At 47.1% G+C, this 20,357-nt stretch overlaps 2 protein-coding genes across 2 annotated transcripts; one reads left to right on the forward strand and one right to left on the reverse strand.

Annotated features, from left to right (window-relative positions):
* Position 1: 1 nt before the first annotated feature.
* Positions 2-15,473, reverse strand: LOC134014909 (DNA repair protein XRCC4-like; the record flags this gene model as incomplete). Its single annotated transcript, XM_062454089.1, has 5 exons — positions 15,405-15,473; positions 12,254-12,432; positions 10,720-10,931; positions 641-807; positions 2-170 (listed from the first exon to the last, which is right to left on the reverse strand). Coding segments are annotated over exons 2-5 (687 nt in total), but the record flags the coding sequence as incomplete, so codon positions are not given.
* Positions 15,474-15,703: 230 nt separating this feature from the next.
* On the forward strand, positions 15,704-18,767 carry LOC134015306 (protein kish-A). The gene is made up of 4 exons (XM_062454745.1): positions 15,704-15,839; positions 16,596-16,705; positions 17,797-17,831; positions 17,925-18,767. The coding sequence occupies exons 1-4, from the start codon at positions 15,837-15,839 to the stop codon at positions 17,993-17,995; spliced, it is 219 nt and encodes a 72-aa protein (XP_062310729.1). The 5' UTR covers positions 15,704-15,836; the 3' UTR covers positions 17,996-18,767.
* The last annotated feature ends 1,590 nt before the right edge of the window (positions 18,768-20,357 follow it).

Here is a 20,357-nt window from a genome sequence, read left to right on the forward strand (position 1 = left end):
CCTCGTCCTCCCCCTCCCCCTCGTCCTCCCGGTCCAGACTGCTCTGCTGCAGCTGTCTGAGGGAGTCCTGCAGGCCGCGGATCCGAGCCTTCTTCTCGTGCAGCACCAGGGCAAAACGAGAGTACAGGTCGGACTCCATGCCGACCTTCTCCTCGACACACTGCTCCAGTCTGGGGGAGAAACAGCACAGAGGGGTCACCTGAGAGAGAGACAGAGAGACACAGACAGACAGACAGACAGACAGAGACAGAGAGACAGAGAGACAGAGAGAGAGAGAGAGAGAGAGAGAGAGAGAGAGAGAGAGAGAGAGAGAGAGAGAGAGAGAGAGAGAGAGAGAGAGAGAGAGAGAGAGGGCCCTGCCCATGATGAGACAGTGCTGTCTGGCCTCTGTGCTGACCCTCCTCCATCCACCCATGAGCGAATAGACTTCTCCCCACAGAAGTAAATACAAATGAAATGAGACAAATTCCTTGTTGTGGCTGAGTCAGAGGACCCTCCCTGCCCTGGCCCCTGATGATGATGTCATTGCTGGATGAGTCCAGAAAGGAGTTGTCTGCCCAACATTGAGCAAAGTAGACTTGTAAACAACCTCTAGACCACAACAAACGGGGCTGGCCAAACAACACACACATGTCCTTACTGTGCGAGGAGATGCTGGTGGTTGTGTCTGAGGGTGTGGTTCTGCTCCAGAAGCTGTTTGTTCTCCAACTGCAGCTGAGAGCAGCGCTTCACACTGTGACCAATCAGATCCCTGGTCATCTCCACGTGATCTAGAGCAGGAAGTAGCTCCACCGAACCCATACTCATCTAGAGAAGGAGAGAGCGAATGGGGGGGGGGGGGGGGGGGGTGGAGATAGAGAAAGAGAGAGATAGAGGAAGAGAAGAACAGAAGAGGTGATCATGTAAGTGTGTGGGAACAGGCCGGACTTCACATGCTGGGCTGGGGAGGGAGAAGGGTCCATGACTCTGAACTGAAGGGTTTTTGAGAGAGAGAGTTGGAGGATGGGAGGATAGGGGAAGGTTTATCAGTGTGGGACTCCCTACTATCACCTCGGGAGCTCCTCCAGCATCAAGTAGCCCACTCTCCACACACTCGGACGGACACGCAGCTCCATGGCGGCAGCCTCTTCACCCCGAGAGGGGTTGAGGGTTATCGGTTATCTCGGGAGACCAAACCCCCTCCCTCCCCCCCGCCCCCGAAAACACCCACACGCACACCAGAACTAAAAGAGCCCCTGGGTTAAGAAAGAGAGAAGCTACCCACTTCCAATTGACTCTGTCTCCCTCGTCCTTCCCACCACTCAAGCGAGAGCGCCTCAACAGGCAGCGTGTGTCGTCTCGGACTTCAGGACGCACAGCACCACAAAGGTCGCAGCACCAGAACACGCATCTTTCACAGACAGAAAGTTGACCGTGTGCACAGAATTGATGATAGGCCCTTCTACAGTCCTGTGGGAGGAGCATTTTACCATTGCAGACAAGTTGAAAAGAAGGAGCCATTCAACAAGTATGAGGAATGATGTCATCAAATGTTGCCGGGGATGAGCTCATTGGACAGAGACAGGATGGGAGGTGTTTTATAGCATCTCTGTGCGCGACATGCCTTCTATTGACGCAAAGCGTTGCTTTGAGATGGTGTGGTCATGTCACTGTGAGCTGGTGTCTCCGTGCAGACACAGACTGAGGGGTTCAGACTGCTGCAGAGAATGTTCCAGAACCTGGAAGTCTGACAGGGTCTGTCTCGCTGCAGGTTACGTAGCTAAACTACGCAGGCTAACTGAACCAGCACAAAGATATTTAAATAGACTGTAGGCCTACAGCTGTATCTGGTCTTGCTTTCGCTTCTGGGGATCAAATACCAACGGTAGTGCACCAAAATCGTATCTTTCCAGCCTTGTTTCAAACTTTAAAACCATGGAGAACACGGTGAAACAGGATGGTGAAATAGCAGGGCCATTTATACTGGACCTGGACCATGCCTCGGCTGAATCCCTGTCAACAACTGTCATGTACAGTATAGAGCTGATGCATGCTGATTTAATCGCACCCAGGAGAGAGAGAGAGAGAGAGAGAGAGAGAGAGAGAGAGAGAGAGAGAGAGAGAAAAAGAGAGAGAAGAGGGCGAGGGAGCGAGGGCGAAAAATAGAGAGAGCCAGAGATAGAGAGAACATGAGAGGCCCTATCCACAGTGGCCCAGGGAAAACCAGAAGGCCGGGGTGCTAAATCTTCGACCCACTGTAATAAAGCCGCCGTCTTCAAACGGCACCATTAAATGCCTACCATTTTTGTCCAGGCACGGAGCTGTCCGGGCAGGTCACACAGCTGTTCCACAGCTCCTCTGATCCGAGGAGGCAGAGTGGACAGCACACAGCTCATCTCTCCCCTTCGCCGACATTGCCTATTTGCATGTCCTCCTCTCCCTTCCCCTCTTCTCCGCTCCACTCTCCACCCATCCCTCCCGTTGCTCGATCTCACAGCTCAGGTACTTTATACGGCAAATGCAACAGCATCCTCGCAGTCATCGTCATTCCAGTTCACAGTTTTTCGATTTGCCTTGATAAACAACCCCCCCCCCCCCACACACACACACACAACCATTATTCCCCTGTGTCTGTCTCTCATGAACAGCCTGCAGCCTGATTCAAGGCAAAAGCACTCATTTCTGTTTACAGACCATCGATTTGGTTTACACAGCATGCTTTTCAACACATTTTGCTTGATGAACTGCAGGCCAGCGATATTTGTACAGTCCTGCCTCGGGAAACTGTCAATAAATAGTTCTGTGTTTCTGTCTAATCACAATGTATCCTTGCTAGCTTCTGCGTTTCCATCTGTCTCCAGGGATAGGTATAGTTCAGCGGTAGAGCATTTAACTGCATATCAAGAGCCCCAGGGATGTATTTGTGAGTGAGGAGGCCAGAGCCTCAACTCTGGAAACACAAACAAAGATTTGTCAGCATTTTTGTTTTCTACATTCCATTGAAATGTGTGGTTGAGAGGCAAGATTTCCAAAGTTGTACTGACATTTTGCAATTGTCGATCATGATGAATACATGTCACCCAGGTCTAAAAACTTGCAGCTTGTAACATTTGAAAAGACGTGTGATACAGTATCTGCCATCATACTTTTAAAAAGAATTATTATACACCTTAATGACACCATAGACACTGTTGTTATTTTACATTTACATTTAGTCATTTAGCAGACACTCTTATCCAGAGCGACTTACAGTAAGTACAGGGACATTCCCCCCGAGGCAAGTAGGGTGAAGTGCCTTGCCCAAGGACACAACGTCATTGGCACGGCCAGGAATCAAACCGGAAACCTTCAGACTACTAGCCCGATTCCCTAACCGCTCAGCCACCTGACCCGTGATGGCGTGTTTTGTAAACAGCTAGAGTTTTTCTTGTTTGAAATGCTTGTTTATCTGTGTATGCCTGCCTGTCTAACTGCCTGCCTATCATATGGATAATCGGTATCTGTACATCTACTTGCGTGTTAATACCGCACACACTCTGGGTTACATGCTTAGTTCCCCTTTGAACCCTGACCTCCCCCCTCTGCTTCTACCACCAGCGACCCCCCTCCCTCCCACAGTACACCTGGCCCCACGTGCCAGAGAAGACCTGTCGTCCCCTGTCTGACGCTTCCAGTAGAAAGTGCTGAGGTGATAAATCAGGCGTGAGAGGTCTTAATGTAAGGGCAGAGACAGTGACACCGTCACACTGACATCCCCGTTCCCCCTCGGGTATATGCGCTGTGCAATAGGGTTAGTCCCTATTCCTAGTAATTACCGTGCTCTAATGACAGGTCTGGTGCAGCCCTCTACTGTAAACTACTGTAAATGCCTTTGACCCTGTCGGTTAGGTCTACGTGATGCGCCCGACTGGGCCTCAGCACAGTGCTGTCTCAACAATGGCTGAACAGTAATAACAGATCAGAGTTCTAATACGGGGGTAATCATTTGGCAACGCTACAAAGCTTTGCTGTAAAGGAAAGATTTGTGTTTGAATACGCTTCTACCCCTCTGGGTGACCGAGGCGGTCAAACTGTTTAAGTATTGACGCGAACACTCCTCTCCGAGAGATATCTCCATCTCCTACTGAAGGAGGTACAGAAACGAGTGACTGCTCAACAGCTAGCAGACGAACACAGGAAACAAAAGGCTTGAAATCCATTGTTGCACGCTCCTTTCCCGAGGTGGAAGGTCCCTGTGGAAAGGCTGGCAGCGCGATCAACGTCACCTTCTCAATTGTCTCTTTCCCACAATCCTTTGCTTTATTTTAGCCCTTCTGAGAAGCGGCGATAAAGTGAAAGGTCCAATTCGCCGGACCATGCCAGCTGGTCTTGGCATGTAACTGTCCCGTGGGCAAGGCACCAGGCAATATGGGAGGTACCACCCTGTGCCACTTGGGAGGACAAATAATACAACACTGTCGGTATAGGGTGTCAATCATCTCTCCAACACTTCAATCCCTATCCTCTCTATAAGAAATGACCACCACGAAGCAAACATTTCATCGGGCGCTAAACCCTGCAGTGGATTTGCGCAGTAGATGGCCTGGTAGATAATTCAAGGACACGTAATCTGTGAGAAAACTGCCGTTGACATGAGATGTCATGTGAGGGAGATAAGTTCAAGCACGTGTGTAAGCAACCGCGCAGAGAAATAGGGAGCTGTGGGTTTCATAAGTAAATAGCTGTATCTGATGCCAATATACATGGCCTCAAGAGAGGCAAAAGCGATGGGAGTGTTTCCCTGCATATGTGTGTGTGTGTGTGTGTGTGTGTGTCCAGACAGCCAGTGCCCAAAAGTGACACTGAGAAAGAGAAGGGCGTAGGGATGTAGGTGTGGAAGACAAAGAAAAGGAACATGACCTCAGTGAAAATGTTACCATAACACAATAAAGCATTCCTTAATACCTCGGGACCCACTCGTCAGGGGGAGTGGTAGGAATCACATGCGGCGGATGTCAAAAAGAAGAATTCTTTAATCGGGTCTCCAAGAGTACAAAAAACTGGGAAAAAATACCACAAAATATTGAAAGCTCTAGGTTATCCTCAAAACAAGTGCAAATAAACAATATGCTCCGGGATATTCCAAATAATAATCCAGACACGAGGAGTCTGACACCAATCCGGCAGTCACAGGAGCAAAACAATCCGGCAAAGAGGAGAGGAACAAACAAGGTTTAAATGGAGGAACCAACAGCAACAGGTGTAAATTAGTAACGAGGTCATGAGCAGCCACAGTGACACACAGGAGGGGGAAGGAGGCTGATTAGCTTAGGGCCATGACACCACTGTCCTGCATGTTCTGGAACAGTGGTTCTCAACCCTGGTCCTCGGGACCCACTGTCCTGCATGTTCTGGAACAGTGGTTCTCAACCCTGGTCCTCGGGACCCACTGTCCTGCATGTTCTGGAACAGTGGTTCTCAACCCTGGTCCTCGGGACCCACTGTCCTGCATGTTCTCCATTTTCCCCTGCTCCAACACGTCTGATTCTAATGAATGGGTGTTTATAAAGCAGCAGCCTGGTACGGAACATTCATTTGAATGAGGAGTGCTGGAGCAGGGAAACATCTAGAACGTGCAGGCCAGGGGCTCCTCAGGACACGCTGTCCTGTCTTATCTGGAGTCTCGAACATCAACAAAAATGTTGGCCGAAGGCTCATTTCTTTCCCTATCATCACAAGACCTACGCATGTCAACCCAGGCACTGTAAGTGTTTGCGTGCCTGTGTGTGTGTGTCTGTGTGTGTTGTGTGGTTGCGTCGGCCCGTGAGTAGACGGAGTGCCTTCAGTATGGGAAGCGTGGGTACACGCCGGAGAGAGAGCTGTGCCCACCAGCTCTTGTGCCCAACGCACAGAGGCAGCGCCTCAGATAAGAAGGAGGAAGGGAGAGGCGTCCGAGAACAAGGAGAGAGAGGGAGATAAGCCGGCCCTTTCCATAACGGGGGTTGTTCATTTGGAACAAGAATGAGTCACAAGTCCTGTCCCCACAGTGCCAGATACTGTACGTGTTGGATAATCCAGTCCTCAGACGAGACACAGGCACACAGAGAAGGCAGGATATTCTGGGCTTCTGTGTTCTCTGGCCTGCGTTTGAATGGTGCTTCTCAGTTTGACCACACTGTTATTTTCCCATTGACGTGCATTCCGCTGTGGTGTATTCCTCTCTGATTTCATAAATCAGTGGCCAAACACACAGGTTTGTTATGCTAACTTATCATTGGACAACTTTCTGGCCTGGATGTCTGGTTTTGTTGATTTACAACTCATCAAATTTAAGTCACAAAAAGGGGAAAACAAAACTGGACACCATCTGTTGTTACGGTTTCAGCTTGTCCAAACCGAATGAGGTCTGGCATGGAATCAAACTATTCAGCATGAAGCTACAACACATCTTGATGCGGGATTCTCGTTTCTCAGAACCCAGAACAATGCCGTGAACGAGACGACCAAGAGCATCAAGACGAGACCGACATCCAGCCAGGCCTCTCGGGACATACAGAGACACTGTTCTGCCCAGCGTGTTCCTCTCCCGTTTCCTCCGGCACGGTTCCCCTCTATCAGTTGGCAGCTTCGACAGAACCCTCCGTATCAGCCCACGTTGCCATCCGTACACTTCAAACCCTATAGCCAAGGACCTTGACGAACACGTCGCGACACGGCATTATCGTGCAGCCGGTTTTTAATCTGGGGTTTGGGTTTACATTGGGGGCGTGGACGCCGTCCATCGAACCCCGGCTCTTCCGTCCCGATGTCTCCCACTTCCCCTCGTCTCCTCTCCCACGGTGGGGGTGCCACAGCGTTGGCACGACACTGTGCCCAGCAGAGGTAGACGGAGGAGAGGGTGGCAGCGGAGGTGTCCTCGGGTATAAACACTGATAACGAGGAAGGGGTCGAGGCCCCCTGGATGTTGCCGGGGCCCAGCGTTCGGCTGGCAAGGCCCCCACGGGGCAGGAGAGGGTCCCGTGTTATCGGTGCGTGGATAAGCGGGGCTCAACATCGGGAGCTAGCTCCGAGCCGCAAGATGAGGAGCTTTTCCTAGAAGACCTCACTCCTATAGACAGCCAAGTAGCATGTATGGCAGCAAAAAATATTTTTCCTACCAAACGCGATTAGCCAGACACAAGTCTCGGGCACTGTTGATTTGAAGCAACAGTATCAGAAACGGACGGATAAAGTTCATTTTGGCAGAGTACCGTTCCCTTCGTCAAAGCCCTTAGTAGAAAGACACCGGCACTGAACAAGGCAAACATCTCATTGGATACGCAGTAAGAATGACTTCATCCGTAAAGCCTCCTCCATCTGAACATCATCCACCTTTCCCCCAGGGATGGGGGTGGGGGCCTGCCCTGCCCCGGCACCCCCCCCACCCCCCACCCCTCCACAGCCAAAACAATGAGCCACACTCATTAAGCTGTGGTCTATGGAATGGAAATAACCATCCAGTAATGGCTGTAACAGGGAGACTATTTCAACATTGAAGCAATTTAGCCTTTAAGGCTCCAGCCTCCAGTTGGACTGTAAATGGGGAGATCCTTGAGATTTGCCATTCTGAGGTTTTTTGTACATGGAATTAAGGCTGGAGATTGATACTGGAGCAAGATTCTGTCAGTAATCGTTTTCTCTCTCCTTCTTTCTCTCAGAGATGACATTAAACCGCCTTTCTCACGGTGTCATTACGCACACACACACACACACACACACACACACACACACACACACACACACACACACACACTGACAGTCGGAGGCCTGAGGTTAATTTGGTTGGAGTCCGAGTCCTGCTGGGAAGTCAGGGGTCCCTGGTGAGTCGTAACATTAGAGCTGTTTGAAACAAACATGAGACAATGCTCAATTCAGCCAGGGTCACCCAGGAGCTGGGGGTCTCAATTAACACCTCTCCCCAGGATCAGGGTGGTCTGCCTGGGATGAAGCTAATGGGAAGAGCAGGGTTGTAAAGACTACACTAACCATAATGGGATCAAATTGAGTTTGCATCCAGTGTATGACATTGAAGTAGAGGAGATGATTCATATTCCAGTTTCAGATACATGTCAAACTAGTACATTGTTGCTTGATGACAGGCAGACAAACACTCACGTTCACACCCACACATGTTCACACATACACAGATATGCAGGTGACTCAGTGTGTGGGCTTGTCATCACTTTACAACACCCTTACACACTTACACACATTCACACACACACTCACAGATAGCAAATATTTTACACCCGCTTTATGGCTATCTGTCATGGCTATCTTGTCTTTGTCAACAAGACCACACTAGCGGTACATGATGTTCAGTAAAACATCTGTTTTAGACCAGTAAAATGGGTCCAGCTCAACAGATAGATAGATATATCTCTTTTCATCTAACTCTGTTAAACCTTGAAGTAGAGGCATTTAGGAGATGTGCTTGTGTGAGCCGTAAACAAACCCTTTCCACAGATAATATCCAGGTGTTGCTGCTAGCTCTGGAACCTCAGAGTAAAAGGGCTTCTCTGACCCCAGTGCGGGTTTAAGAGGGGAGCCATCCATAGCTTTGCTACCCAGGTGGGGTCAGGGGCGAACAGGGAGGGCTGTTGTGTCGATGAAGTTTGAACTCCTACAGAATGCTACTCAGCTGCTTCTCTCCCTGCCACAAAGCTGCCTCTGACTGGGGGGAGGCACTGGGGCAAACCTGGCAACCCTACAACCAGATGGCAAAGTCTTGCGTTCGCGTCATCATCGTGATGATCCTCAAGTCTAACAGCCAATCATCACATCTGTTGTGCTCTCATAGGGCCAAACAAAGAGCCGATTTCAGACTCCGTGTCATCATGTTCAAGGCTTCTTCATGTCCCGCTGCAGGGCAGGTGTAGGTGGCAGGTGAGGACTGAGAAGGACCTCTGTGTGTTCACCCTTTGCTGGAGGCTCAGGTACAGACAGAGCTTGTCTCTGTATACATGTTCTGCCCTGCGGGACATCTGCTGGGGTTGATGGGTGAGCTAGTTTGGCCCAACACAGACCTCCTTTCTAAACTCTGTCTGTCGCTGAATGAACAACATACTACATATCTGATATGGACTCGTATAGACCTTGTTTTATGCTCAAAGCACAGCAAAAATATCACTGTAGAAAACACATAACTTACTGGAAAGTATTTCCATTTGGAGATCAAATAAAAAGCTAAAAGTGCATTAATGATGTTGAAAAGCCATATATTTTCCCAAAAAATGATGAAGAGACAGTTAAAGTCACATTAGGGAAGAGTTTATGTTTGAGTAGGACTTCTTAAACACCTGCTTGGGAGCAGTTTAACGGCTACATTGCGTATTACACGTATGATTACAACTAGAGGGGTCATATCCATAAAAGATTAATGTCAGGTTAAGTTCACCACCTGGTTCGATGTCTTTCTTCTGCAGCAGAAGGAAGCCTGTCTCATTTCCGTACCCTGAAATTATCCTGCTGAGAAGTTATGTTACACTTTTCAACTTTGGGGACATGTTCAGAAAAAGACCGAGAGGCAGGGAGGGGGGAAAGGAGCGAAGAAAAGAAGCAGGTGTTAACCAGAGAGGTTGTTAACGTTTAATGCAAACAGCCTGCTGAGATTACCTACCTACCTACCGCACACACACACGTGCATGAGACCCTGTTATACATATATTATGTGATGACAGACAATGTGATTGAGGATATTCAAGAGATATCAAATGTAGGATACAGGAGATGTGAAAAGTTGGATATGGGACATGCAAAGTCAATGTAACAGATGTAACGTTAATAGACTGTAGAACTGTAGAATTAGGCTATGTCTTCTAAAGTACGTTTTGTTTGTTTGTTGGTGTTTCGTTTATGAGTGTTCGGTGTGAGAGTTTGTCCGAGGAAATCGGGCAACATTATTAAGGAGACAGAGCTGCCAAAGAGACAGTGCTCATTTGCTCCTCTGTTGTCGCTGCAGAAAAACCAAAAAGAAAAATCTAATCACGCCTTTTCATCTCCTGTCTCTCTCTCTCTCTCTCTCTCTCACATTTAAACACACAGCAGTACACAACAACACAAACGCGTGCTTGTGGCTATTCCTTTGAAATGAGTCTTTTGTCCTGTGTCCTCTTGAATATCACAGAGGGCAGATCATAAATCAAGTTGTTGTGTCCACGGCTAACAACAGGCCTGTTTGACCGCGGCCTGCAGCCTCCTCCAGCCCCTGTAGTCTACCTGGGAAAGGGCCCCAGGACCCCCAATAACCTGCAGTCCAAGGGGCCTCACCTAACATACATAGGCATGGTATAGAAAGCACCAGTCTGTCGCACTCATCTCATGGTTAATCCTTAAACCAAACCCATTATCATTACCTAGCTGGTCTAGCACCATGACCGGTGAACAAATAGCCAGATTTAAGGCCCTTATTCGGGCTACCACCTTAGCAGCCTAAGGGGAACTGATTGGTTTATGGGTGTAGCTATTGTCCAGACACAATAAAGCTTATCTAGAAACAGCCCCCTGTAAAACCTCTCATGGGTTTCCTTACAATGTGCTTGTACGCCATTATGGACGAACGTCCTTGGGTCGACCTGATGGAAGGTGATGGAGAGACTAGATAGCGGAGTGAGTAGGGATACCCCGTTTCAAAGGGGACGTAAAAAAGGTCTGGCGTCGATGCCTCGCCGCACATGCAACCGTGAGCTCGTACCGATGGATACTCCCGTGCGAGCGGCTCACCTGGACGCCCCGGAGGCTCTTGTCGTACGACAGACGACAGCGGTCTGCCGAGAGGCGGAAGGAATACACCTCTGTTCCGGAAGCCTCCCTGCCTCCTTCGCACCCGCCTCGTCTTCCTCCTTTTCCCGTCAAGGCCCGATTGAGGTCCTCGACGTACGCCTCTCTCTCCACACCCACGCTCCTCGCCTCCCTCGTCAACTCCTCCTCCGACACTGTAAACAACAATTTGGAGTTTTAAACATCCCCTTACGAACGGACGGCACAAAAGGAAAGAGTCGCCACCGACGGAAAGGCCCGAAAGAAAACACGTAAACAAAAAAGGGCCGGCTGCAGGCGTGTGGCAGTTTCAAGAAGCGCGGCCCTCGGGAAGCCGGGCCGAAGGGTGTCAGCTGGTCTCCAGCTGCTCAGAGGCGATCCAGGGTCCCAATTAGCGCAGGTTCAAACGCAGAAACGCACACGGGCGCGCACGCTGCACGCACACGCAGTACACGGAGAGAGGACACACAGACACATTCATGCGTATATCTGTCACAGTCCCTTCTCCGCCTGTCATCTCTGCAGATGGACAGGAGCAGGGGGGAGAGCAGGCATGCTCCAGGTGCACCTGGAGAGGAGGACAGTCATAGACATACACACACACGCATACAAACATGTACCGAACACACAGAGGAAAGATGCACATTGTCATCCATGCACAAATTGTTTACGTTTATTACAATACACTTAGTCTGAACTTTCATTTTTTCCCTGAAGCTGTGGCAAAACACTCAGAAGATGCTCTATGGGCAGATATAAGTCACTAGACACTGAATATGAATCATTTGAATTGCTAAACTTGGATAATAAAAAAAAAAAAACGGAATTTGAATTACCTCATTTGGTAAATGGTTGAATATTCAAGTCGAGTGATTCAAATTCAAATATAAATGATTCAAAATCGTTTCTAGTGACACTGATATTTCTGCCCATAGCCTATATTTCTGCTCGTAACACTCCTCAAAGCCCCACCAAACATACACCACACAAAGACACACACACACACAAAGACAACTCTATGTTGTACACCTGTGAGCTGTTACTCTTGAGTGAGGAAGAATGATGAAACAAGGTCGGGGCTGCTCTCCTGGAACAGTCCCACCAGTCAGAGTGTTGGGATGCATAGTTAGGCCAGATGCCTCCTTCAGTACCGTGATGAGAGGGATATCTACTGACAACACTTTCTGGAAGCTCTCCGTGGAGAGAGCTTCAACTTCACGTAATTACAACTGTCATATGGCCTAGCCAGTATCACACTGTACGTCAATGGCTTGGCATGTCTTTGTGGCTATTTGAAGACTTATAAAAGTTGTGGGTTTTTTTAATCTTTTGTTTAAATATGAAAAAATGTGAACGTTTTCATCGTAATAGTTTTGATCACTTTCTTAGTCTGTGCTGTCATACATTGCGGTTATACTATCCCGCTTGCTTATCTGTGAGGGACCACCCAGGTGTACAAACGGATATCCAGTGATCCCCACCGTTTGTGTGGCCGTACCTTCTCCCATCCAGGCAGAGCCGCAGTCACTGAGGACAACAGTGAACCCGGCGCCCAGGTCAGCGGCCCAGTCCACCCGCAGGAAGTAGGGCTTGCCTGGGTCCGACGACACGCCGATCTGGCGCACCGTAGCGCTCATGTCTGCCCCCCAGCTCGGACCTGTGCCTGGTGCTGCAGACCTGCAGGGATGGACAAGAGAAACACAACACCGTGAACACCCGCGGAGGAGCTTCGGATGAGGGTCATAAACGCCACCATGATAAATCTTAAGGACAAGCTCTACCCTTGTTTTGTGTTTTTACCCGCAAAGAAACAGGCCTTTAATTATTAGCAGCAGCTCTGTCTATGCGAGTTGTGGTTTTGTATCTTGTGTTTTATAGTACATACCGGACCCCCAAAAAATTCTCTTAGGGATTGGACAGTGCCTTCTGGCTTAATAGTGTTTGTGTGTATTGTGTGTGTAGGCCTTGGTGTGTGCATGCAAACACATTCTAATCAAACAAATCACAAAAAATCATTAGTTTTATAGTCTTGGGAAAACACAGCTACACTTTTACTTGATTACGTATGTCTTATGCCAGAAGCTGTGATTACAGCTTTCACGTGAGGTGCGAAGTGAGTCGGACATATTTTCTGCTAAGTACAAGGCAACTTGTGTACAGACTTAGAGAAAAGGGACGCTTAATTGGCAGTTGGCCATTTGGACACGTTTGAAAAAAAGAACGAAAAGATAATTGGCCCCTTTGGAGTGGAAGCCGTGAGTTGCGACGCCCAAGGAGCAAGTCAAGGTGACTTCAAACCAGGGCTAGAACGTCGAGTTCTCTCACCACACACATGCACATACTGTCTGTCCACACAGAGCACCAGGTAGATTCAAGTTGACCTCAGGAGCCCCACGCAGGGTGTGGGGTGTGGCAGGACTGAGGGGAAGAGAGAGAAAAGGGACACGGGAGGGAGGGGCTTCAACTTTAACCTCATAAAGGGAGCCTGGCTATTCATTAGTTATGGTACCATCTGCTGTTCGGGGGACGATGACCCTACTGTAATGACAGAAGGAAACTCCAATTAAATAAACAGAGCTCTCTCTCTCTCAGGAATGGAGCGCACAGAGACAGGCTTCAAAGCCGACTCTGGAATCCTGACCATGCCTTATCCCCTGACTTGGGCCCAATCTCTGGATCCCTAAATCATCACTTCAACTTTCTGTCTTTCACCTCCAACACTCGTCTGCCCCCCTCCCTCTCTTTGTTCCTGAATCCTCTGTTAGTACCTCCATTCCCCCTGCTCCTGTAATCACATTTTCTATATTTATAGTCTTTGACTCGAATTGCATTTGACAGTTTCTGCTTCCCTTATCAAAGGTAGAGTACAGCTGGAGAGGCAGGTTTGAAGCAGGTCCAATCCTCGGTTAGGGTCATAAGAAAATGTGATAACAGTAATCCAGAGATTAAGAGTGAATATTTGCATTCACATCAGTAGAATGCATTTAACCCAAATGCAATGTGTCAGTCAGTGTGGGTACGAGCAAATCAGCTTGTGGACGCATGATTGACAACCTGTGACTTGGTTGATGGATGTCGCTGAGCAAGCGCGTCCAAACCCCTTCATCTGAAGCTTCAAAAAGCCTCTGTGATACTTTCAATGAAGTGTTTTTTTCTTCTTTTATTAGGCTATGCTGTCCCCAGGTGATGGATGCAACTGAAGGGTGATTCACCTCTTCTGGAGCCACATAAGAAGCTGTTCCACAAAAGACTAAACCCTTCACCCCTTTACCTAGACCTAACAAGCCAATAGCCTTGGCCTAAGCTTAGGATGTGTTTTTCACTCAGGTTTATTCATTGCAAAAAATTTGGCCTAAGCACAGCAGCAATGAATCATCATTAAACACCAATAAAAAGCTAAATATTTTTGGAAACAGCCTCGGATAATCCTGTTCAAAGTAAAACAAATGTTCCAATGTAGCCAAGCAACGAACACAGGACAAGCCTGAAGACTTGTGAAGCTCCTTGTAATCTATATTGAGCCGGCTCACAATACAGCCTTGCATAGAACTCAGCAGTAAGAAAGTTACGGTTGTGAGAACTGGGGTGAAGCCATACATAACCTCAGCCCCTAATTCAAGGTGCTTGTTAGAGATTAGTGGTTCCCTAATAACACAGACCACTGCCAACACAGCCACGGCCGGCCAACCAGCAGTGTAATTAACTCACATTCCCAACATGCTCTGCACTAACTTGTGATTTGCTCATAGGCGGGAACATCAGAGAAAGCTCTTTTTAGGCCTACTGTATGTGTCACTCTGACAACAGAGGAATGTACCGGGACCTTCTACAGAGGTCTCAGCAACAGTACGGATTAGCATGAGTGCACACCAAGCACACTTACCTAAAAATGAGGTTTGTTTATAGGAAAAGTTAAGAACATGGGGCTAACAGAATAATCATGTCTTGGTGGGAACTGCCTCATTACTAATCCAGCCATGTTACACATCCTGCCTAAGGGATTCCACAATCCCTCTGGGAGCTCATGTACCAGTGTCTCCATTCCAACAAATCAGTACAACAAAAATTCACAGCTAAATCCCATCAGCACGTTTGCTGTAAAATACATTGATTTATGTGTGGTTTCAATACCCCATCGCTTGCCTGCTTACTTACATGGCACAAGAGGAGTGTCTGGGACCTAAGGGTTGGGGGGAAGTGGGGTGGGGTGGATCAGAAAACATGGTTTAAATGTGATCAAGATGCTGTCACTTGCGCATGGCTGTAGGGAGGAGACCCATTGTGAAAACCTTGTGAGGGAAGTGGACCACAAGCATTTCAGTCTAACGTCAGCAGGGCACAATGCTCCAGAGGCATCATTTACAGTAAACCTCCAATGGCTCCATGACAGATTTTCCTTACCCCAACCTCTTTTTGCTTCTCCAATTACACTACTATTGAACAATTAAGACAACACTGTAAGGCCATAATTTACAGCAATTATACTCTCAACGTGCTCGATTCTAGCCTACGCCCACCCTAGTTGTCAAGTTATAACCCTTTTACCTAATTTCTGAATTTCATTTGCAAAACATGACGTATAGTGTAGCCTTTTGTATGGAAATACAAACCCAAAAATGCAGTTGTATAGCACAGTTGTTATAGCCTACTTCAGTTGTTGAATCCACCCCAAATGCAATGATTTCCGCGTTCCTGAGAAGCATGGGTTTAGTTTTGATTTCAATTCATATAATCTAGTCTGACGTCACGGATGCTCTGCTGTTGAGCATCAGAACTGAACTGTACACATTGTACACCAAGAGATGTCCACGTAAAGACGACACAATCTAATTAACACCCGAATATTTATTTTAAGCCTATGTGTGAAGAATTACACCAAAAAATCATTTTCATCTGGTGAGCAATTTTGTTTGTTTTACTTCTTCAAGCAAACGCATGTACTGCGCATTTTATCATGTTGCCTGACAAGCCCGACATATTCAAGTCTTAGCCAATCACAGACTGCCTCCCTTCAGCCACGCATTACGTAAATTCCAGGGACTACGGGGAAGTGTGATGTGGCGTTGAGAAAACCAACAACAATGGTAAGCTGTTGGCATTCAAACTAAATTAACCTGTTAGCTACATGATAACTCTAACCGTGGCAAAAACCCATGTTTCACTCCTTCACCGCTATTCACTTCATATTGCGATGCGTCTTATTTGTTTTATGATGAAGCTTCGTAGTGATGGTGCCAGCTAAACAGTAGCAATCTAGCGAAAACTAGCAAGCGTTATATTAGCAGCTAATATTGAGGATTCCATGGAAAGAGCCCTCTTGTTGTTGCTTGTCACACTCTTTTACCTCTCACTTAATTGTACTGGGGGTGCTTATCGTACATTTACACGGCAACAACCACGAAGTTGTAGCTTTTAGCTATATCTTACTATCAACCCATTCTATGATAACAACCTTTGCCTTGTACTGTGCGAAGTGGTGCCACGTCTACGATATACAGTGCATGCACGCCATAGGCATAGGGCGAGCCAAGTGAGATTGGTCTGCATTGCATTGGATGTCACAGATATCCAGTGTCAGTGAGACACCTAGCTACAGTTTCTCCGTGAGAAGCTGCTCTACAGTTAGACTACAGCTGGTAGCTAACTATTATAACTAACTCCAGGTGCAGATCGGAGCGTGGCTTGTAGGGGAAGCAGTATATGGATGCAGCTGACTTGTTGGTTGTTTTGAAGCTTATTACACTGGGACATACCTGTAATGAAATATTGGTTGCGAACAAATGTGTAATTCTCTTTTTCCGTCCACACCATTTGCCCTCTTCCGCCCCCTCTCCGTGCAGTCTGCCATTTTCAACTTCCAGAGTCTGCTGACAGTGATTCTGTTGCTCATCTGTACATGTGCTTACCTGAGAGCCCTAGCCCCAAGTTTGCTGGACAAAAACAAGACGGGGTAGGTACCTCACACAGCGCCGCCCCCCCACTCCCTTCAGCAACACCAAGTAGTCCTACAGAAAGTTGGTGTGTTCCTGAACTAATGAACATGCCAGGAGACCAACCATTTAAATATTCATCTTCATTACCATCGAGCCATTATATTTTTGGGAGGACACCATCCATGATTTAGTCTCTAATAAGTCTGGGGCATCAGTAGATATAGGGAGGACTTTCCCCAAAGGGAAATGCATCCTTTTGCTCAAGATTAATTTGTTGTCTCGAGTCAGTGTTTTTGTTCCTAGTCTGTCACAACCCAATTTCTTGAACTAATTTTCTTAAACTTTTATAAACAAAGGACGTCTAATGTAGCTGTCCCTTAGAGGATAGCTGTTAATGTAGAAGGCTTTAAGCGAGATCACAGCTTGCAGAAGCTGTACTGCAACATAGTTACAGAACAGTGATATTTCGAATGGAATGCGGAAACCTCTGGCGAGTTAGGGACCGGGTTCGTTTGCATACGGTGAATGAAAATAGCGTCCCCACTGACATAAACACAATGGAGTTGCCGGTGTGAAGTGACAACTGGGAAAGGAGATATCTTTTATCAGCCTCCACGCCTGGAATGAGAGTCCCTACAAGGGTGCGGATGTGGCCTGCCCTGTCTGTTAGCTCGGCACCCCACGGTGGACGATGCCCTTCTCCGGTCTCTGGCCTGCGTTATCGTCCAGTGGTCACCACGGTGACCGAGGGAAGCCTGGCTCCCTCCCACGCCAGCAGCTCATCCTCAGCGCCTGGCCCTATATTTAACCCGCTAATCCTCCACCAACACCGGTCAGGCCTACATCAGGAGCCGGATGATAATGACTCCACTGCTATGTTTGGAGCCCGGGTATTTCCGACTACGTTTTGATCTTTGTCTTCTAAAGAAAAGAGGGTCAGCCTGGCTTACATAATGGTTTTGTAGACTTGCTCGCACAAATGTTGCATCTGAATGGGTTGACGCAGGCTGCAATAGTGAGAGGCTGCAATCGCTGCTTCACATGGTTGAAGCTGTAAGGTATAAGTATTGAATCATACCTATTCATTTGTATTTACTATTTTCTTTAGGCTCCTGGGGATTTTCTGGAAGTGTGCCAGAATAGGTAAGTGAGTTGGTCTGTGAATAACATAGACGTGTGTGGATACTAAGCTGTCAAACCAAAATGAAATCCCTCGCTCTCTTCCCTCTCTGACAGGTGAACGGAAGAGCCCCTGGGTGGCCTGTTGCTGTGTCGTCATGGCGTTCAGTATCTTGTTTGTACAGTAGTGTAACGCACAGCGGAAGGATGTGAAAAGGGAAGAACCGAGAGAGACCACGGACATAACGATCCAAGAAGCACAGCCGAAAATCCAGTTTCAGTCACCTGGACAGTGGGGGGGAGACCCATCACGGCCACAAGTCATGGTTATGTCGAGAGGTGGCGAGAGGGGGTGGTTCTTTGTATGGGGGTGGGGCCAGGGGTGTTGTCGTTGCCCCACAGTGTGAGCGACTTTCACCATGGATTCTGTTGTGTCAGGGCAGTGTTTACACCAGTCATGTTATGTAGGACCAATGTTTCCTCTTCTGAATCAAGAAAACAAACTGTCTCCCTGTCTTTTGGGGGGCGGGGGTGGTCCAAGCAATTCACGCATCTGTCTGTTGTTCTTAAACCTCTTTTGTAACACTTTTTTTTTAAACATCGTCATCAACTAAGTAAGCCCTATCCAATATGTAAGATCTGTAATGTCTAATAATCAGCTATTATCAATTTCACAAGTCATTTTGTGTCTGGAAATGGAAATGCGTGAGAGTCGATGTGATTTCGCCGTCAGCTTGCTGTATCTAGTGTGGACTGGGAGGTATCTGTTGTGTATTTAGGATACTCGTTTGCAGTGATGATATACTTGGATGTCGGTGAGGATTCCGGATCGAACGAGCTGGTTGCAACCAGCCGAGCGGCTTCATTCATGTCTTAATGTTCACCTCAGAGAGCAGTGGTGGTTTTTACAATGTGTCATTTTGGCGCTATTTATTAAATAACCATTTTTTTTAAATTCTCCATATGAAGTCCGGTTTATTTGTTTGTGTGGCGTGGAGAGCCCATTATGAACTGGATTGACGCTCGTTACTCCTTTATTACTAAGGAAGTTCTACTGAGAGTCATCCCGCTGAGAATGTTTATTCAAAACATTAACTGTATAATGTGTTTGAGATGTTCGACCTGACTTTATTTTTGGATGATTCATGGTCTAAGACGTGTCTTTGATCTCCCCCATAAAACCTCAACGGTACACTGTTTATGCTTTTGTGAGTAATAGAATGACTTTACGGATACTAACTTTGAACATTCCTCTAAGTATAGGTGAGTAGGAAGACACGTTTACAACCTAAGACACAGTTTTACCAGCAGCTCATGGCCTGACCTGTTTTAGTATGTATCCGTTTTGGCCCACATCGGTTAAGATGACTCTTCAAGCGAAGCCTGCCAGTAATGCAGTGATTATCAGGCCCGTGATGAAGATACTGACCATGGAGGAGAAATGAACTCAGTCATGTGCCGCTATCTCTAAGAGGTCTGATATGGACCTGGGGAAGCAGTTGTGTGCTCGTGAGTCAAACTGATGAATTGGTTCAGGATGAAAGGAAAACAGCACGTGAACTGGGGTCATGTTGTTGATCGTTTGTCGTTTATTGGAGTGTGGAAATAATTATCCTTGTGTCTTCATGGTGGCATTGCAAAGCCAGATATTGAGGTTCCAGTCTCTAAATGCCTAATTCCGTGTTCATGTATTGGGATGTCACTTAAAAATCATGAGAGAATCATAGATTTTGAGATGCATGACATGTAAATGATCTCTGATGTTTGGTTCATACTTCGATAGCTTGACGTGTGCCAGTGACAAAAAGGAATACTTGGCAATTACTTTATGATTGGTTGCCCAAAATAACACTAATTCATATTACTTAGTATACATCTTAGAGAGAAACAAACTATAAAATCTCTATTGACTCTTGGTAATGTATTTTAGTTGGCCAGTCTATATTTACCTACAGGGATGCCACATGGGTAAGGACCATAGGGAATACAAGATACTAGTGTAATTTTATGTTCAGTGTGTCAATGTTGTATTTACAAGTCATTACTTAGACACACAGCCTTGGGAATGTGAAAACCACACTATCACAACAGACAGTGCATGTTTCCGAATTCCCAGAAACCATCCAAGTTGTACAATGTTAAACTCTGGATAAGTTCAATATATTCATTTGGTTATACTATTAAGCCCACTGGATTTGACTGTACAGAGCAAAACACACTTTGGATCTGTGAAGAGAAAGGTAACCACAGATAGCTATTTGAAGTTCCTCCACGGTGGCTCACAGACTGATGATGACAGAAAGAGTCTGCTCTGAACACAAAGCTATGTCTGTCGCTATTGGGCTCTGGCTGGCGTTCTGGATGCTGCTAAAGAAAAAAAACAGAAGAAAATAGTGGAAAAGAAACTGTACTATGTCAACCATGTGTAGAAAAGAACACACCGCATGTAATAAATATTTTTGGGTGAGCTCTCTGGTCGCGGTTGATCAGTTTTAACTATCCTCCACCTCACTCAATACACTGGATTTCCTGTTTCATCGTGGCTTCCAA

The sequence above is a fragment of the Osmerus eperlanus genome, chromosome 28 (assembly GCF_963692335.1).
Source record: "Osmerus eperlanus chromosome 28, fOsmEpe2.1, whole genome shotgun sequence".
Taxonomy (NCBI): Eukaryota; Metazoa; Chordata; class Actinopteri; order Osmeriformes; family Osmeridae; genus Osmerus; species Osmerus eperlanus.

Coding starts and splice junctions, on each gene's coding strand:
- LOC134015306 (XM_062454745.1), top strand. Junction 16,706..17,796: donor CTGGACAAAAACAAGACGGG/GTAGGTACCTCA, acceptor TATTTTCTTTAG/GCTCCTGGGGATTTTCTGGA. Junction 17,832..17,924: donor CTGGAAGTGTGCCAGAATAG/GTAAGTGAGTTG, acceptor CCTCTCTGACAG/GTGAACGGAAGAGCCCCTGG.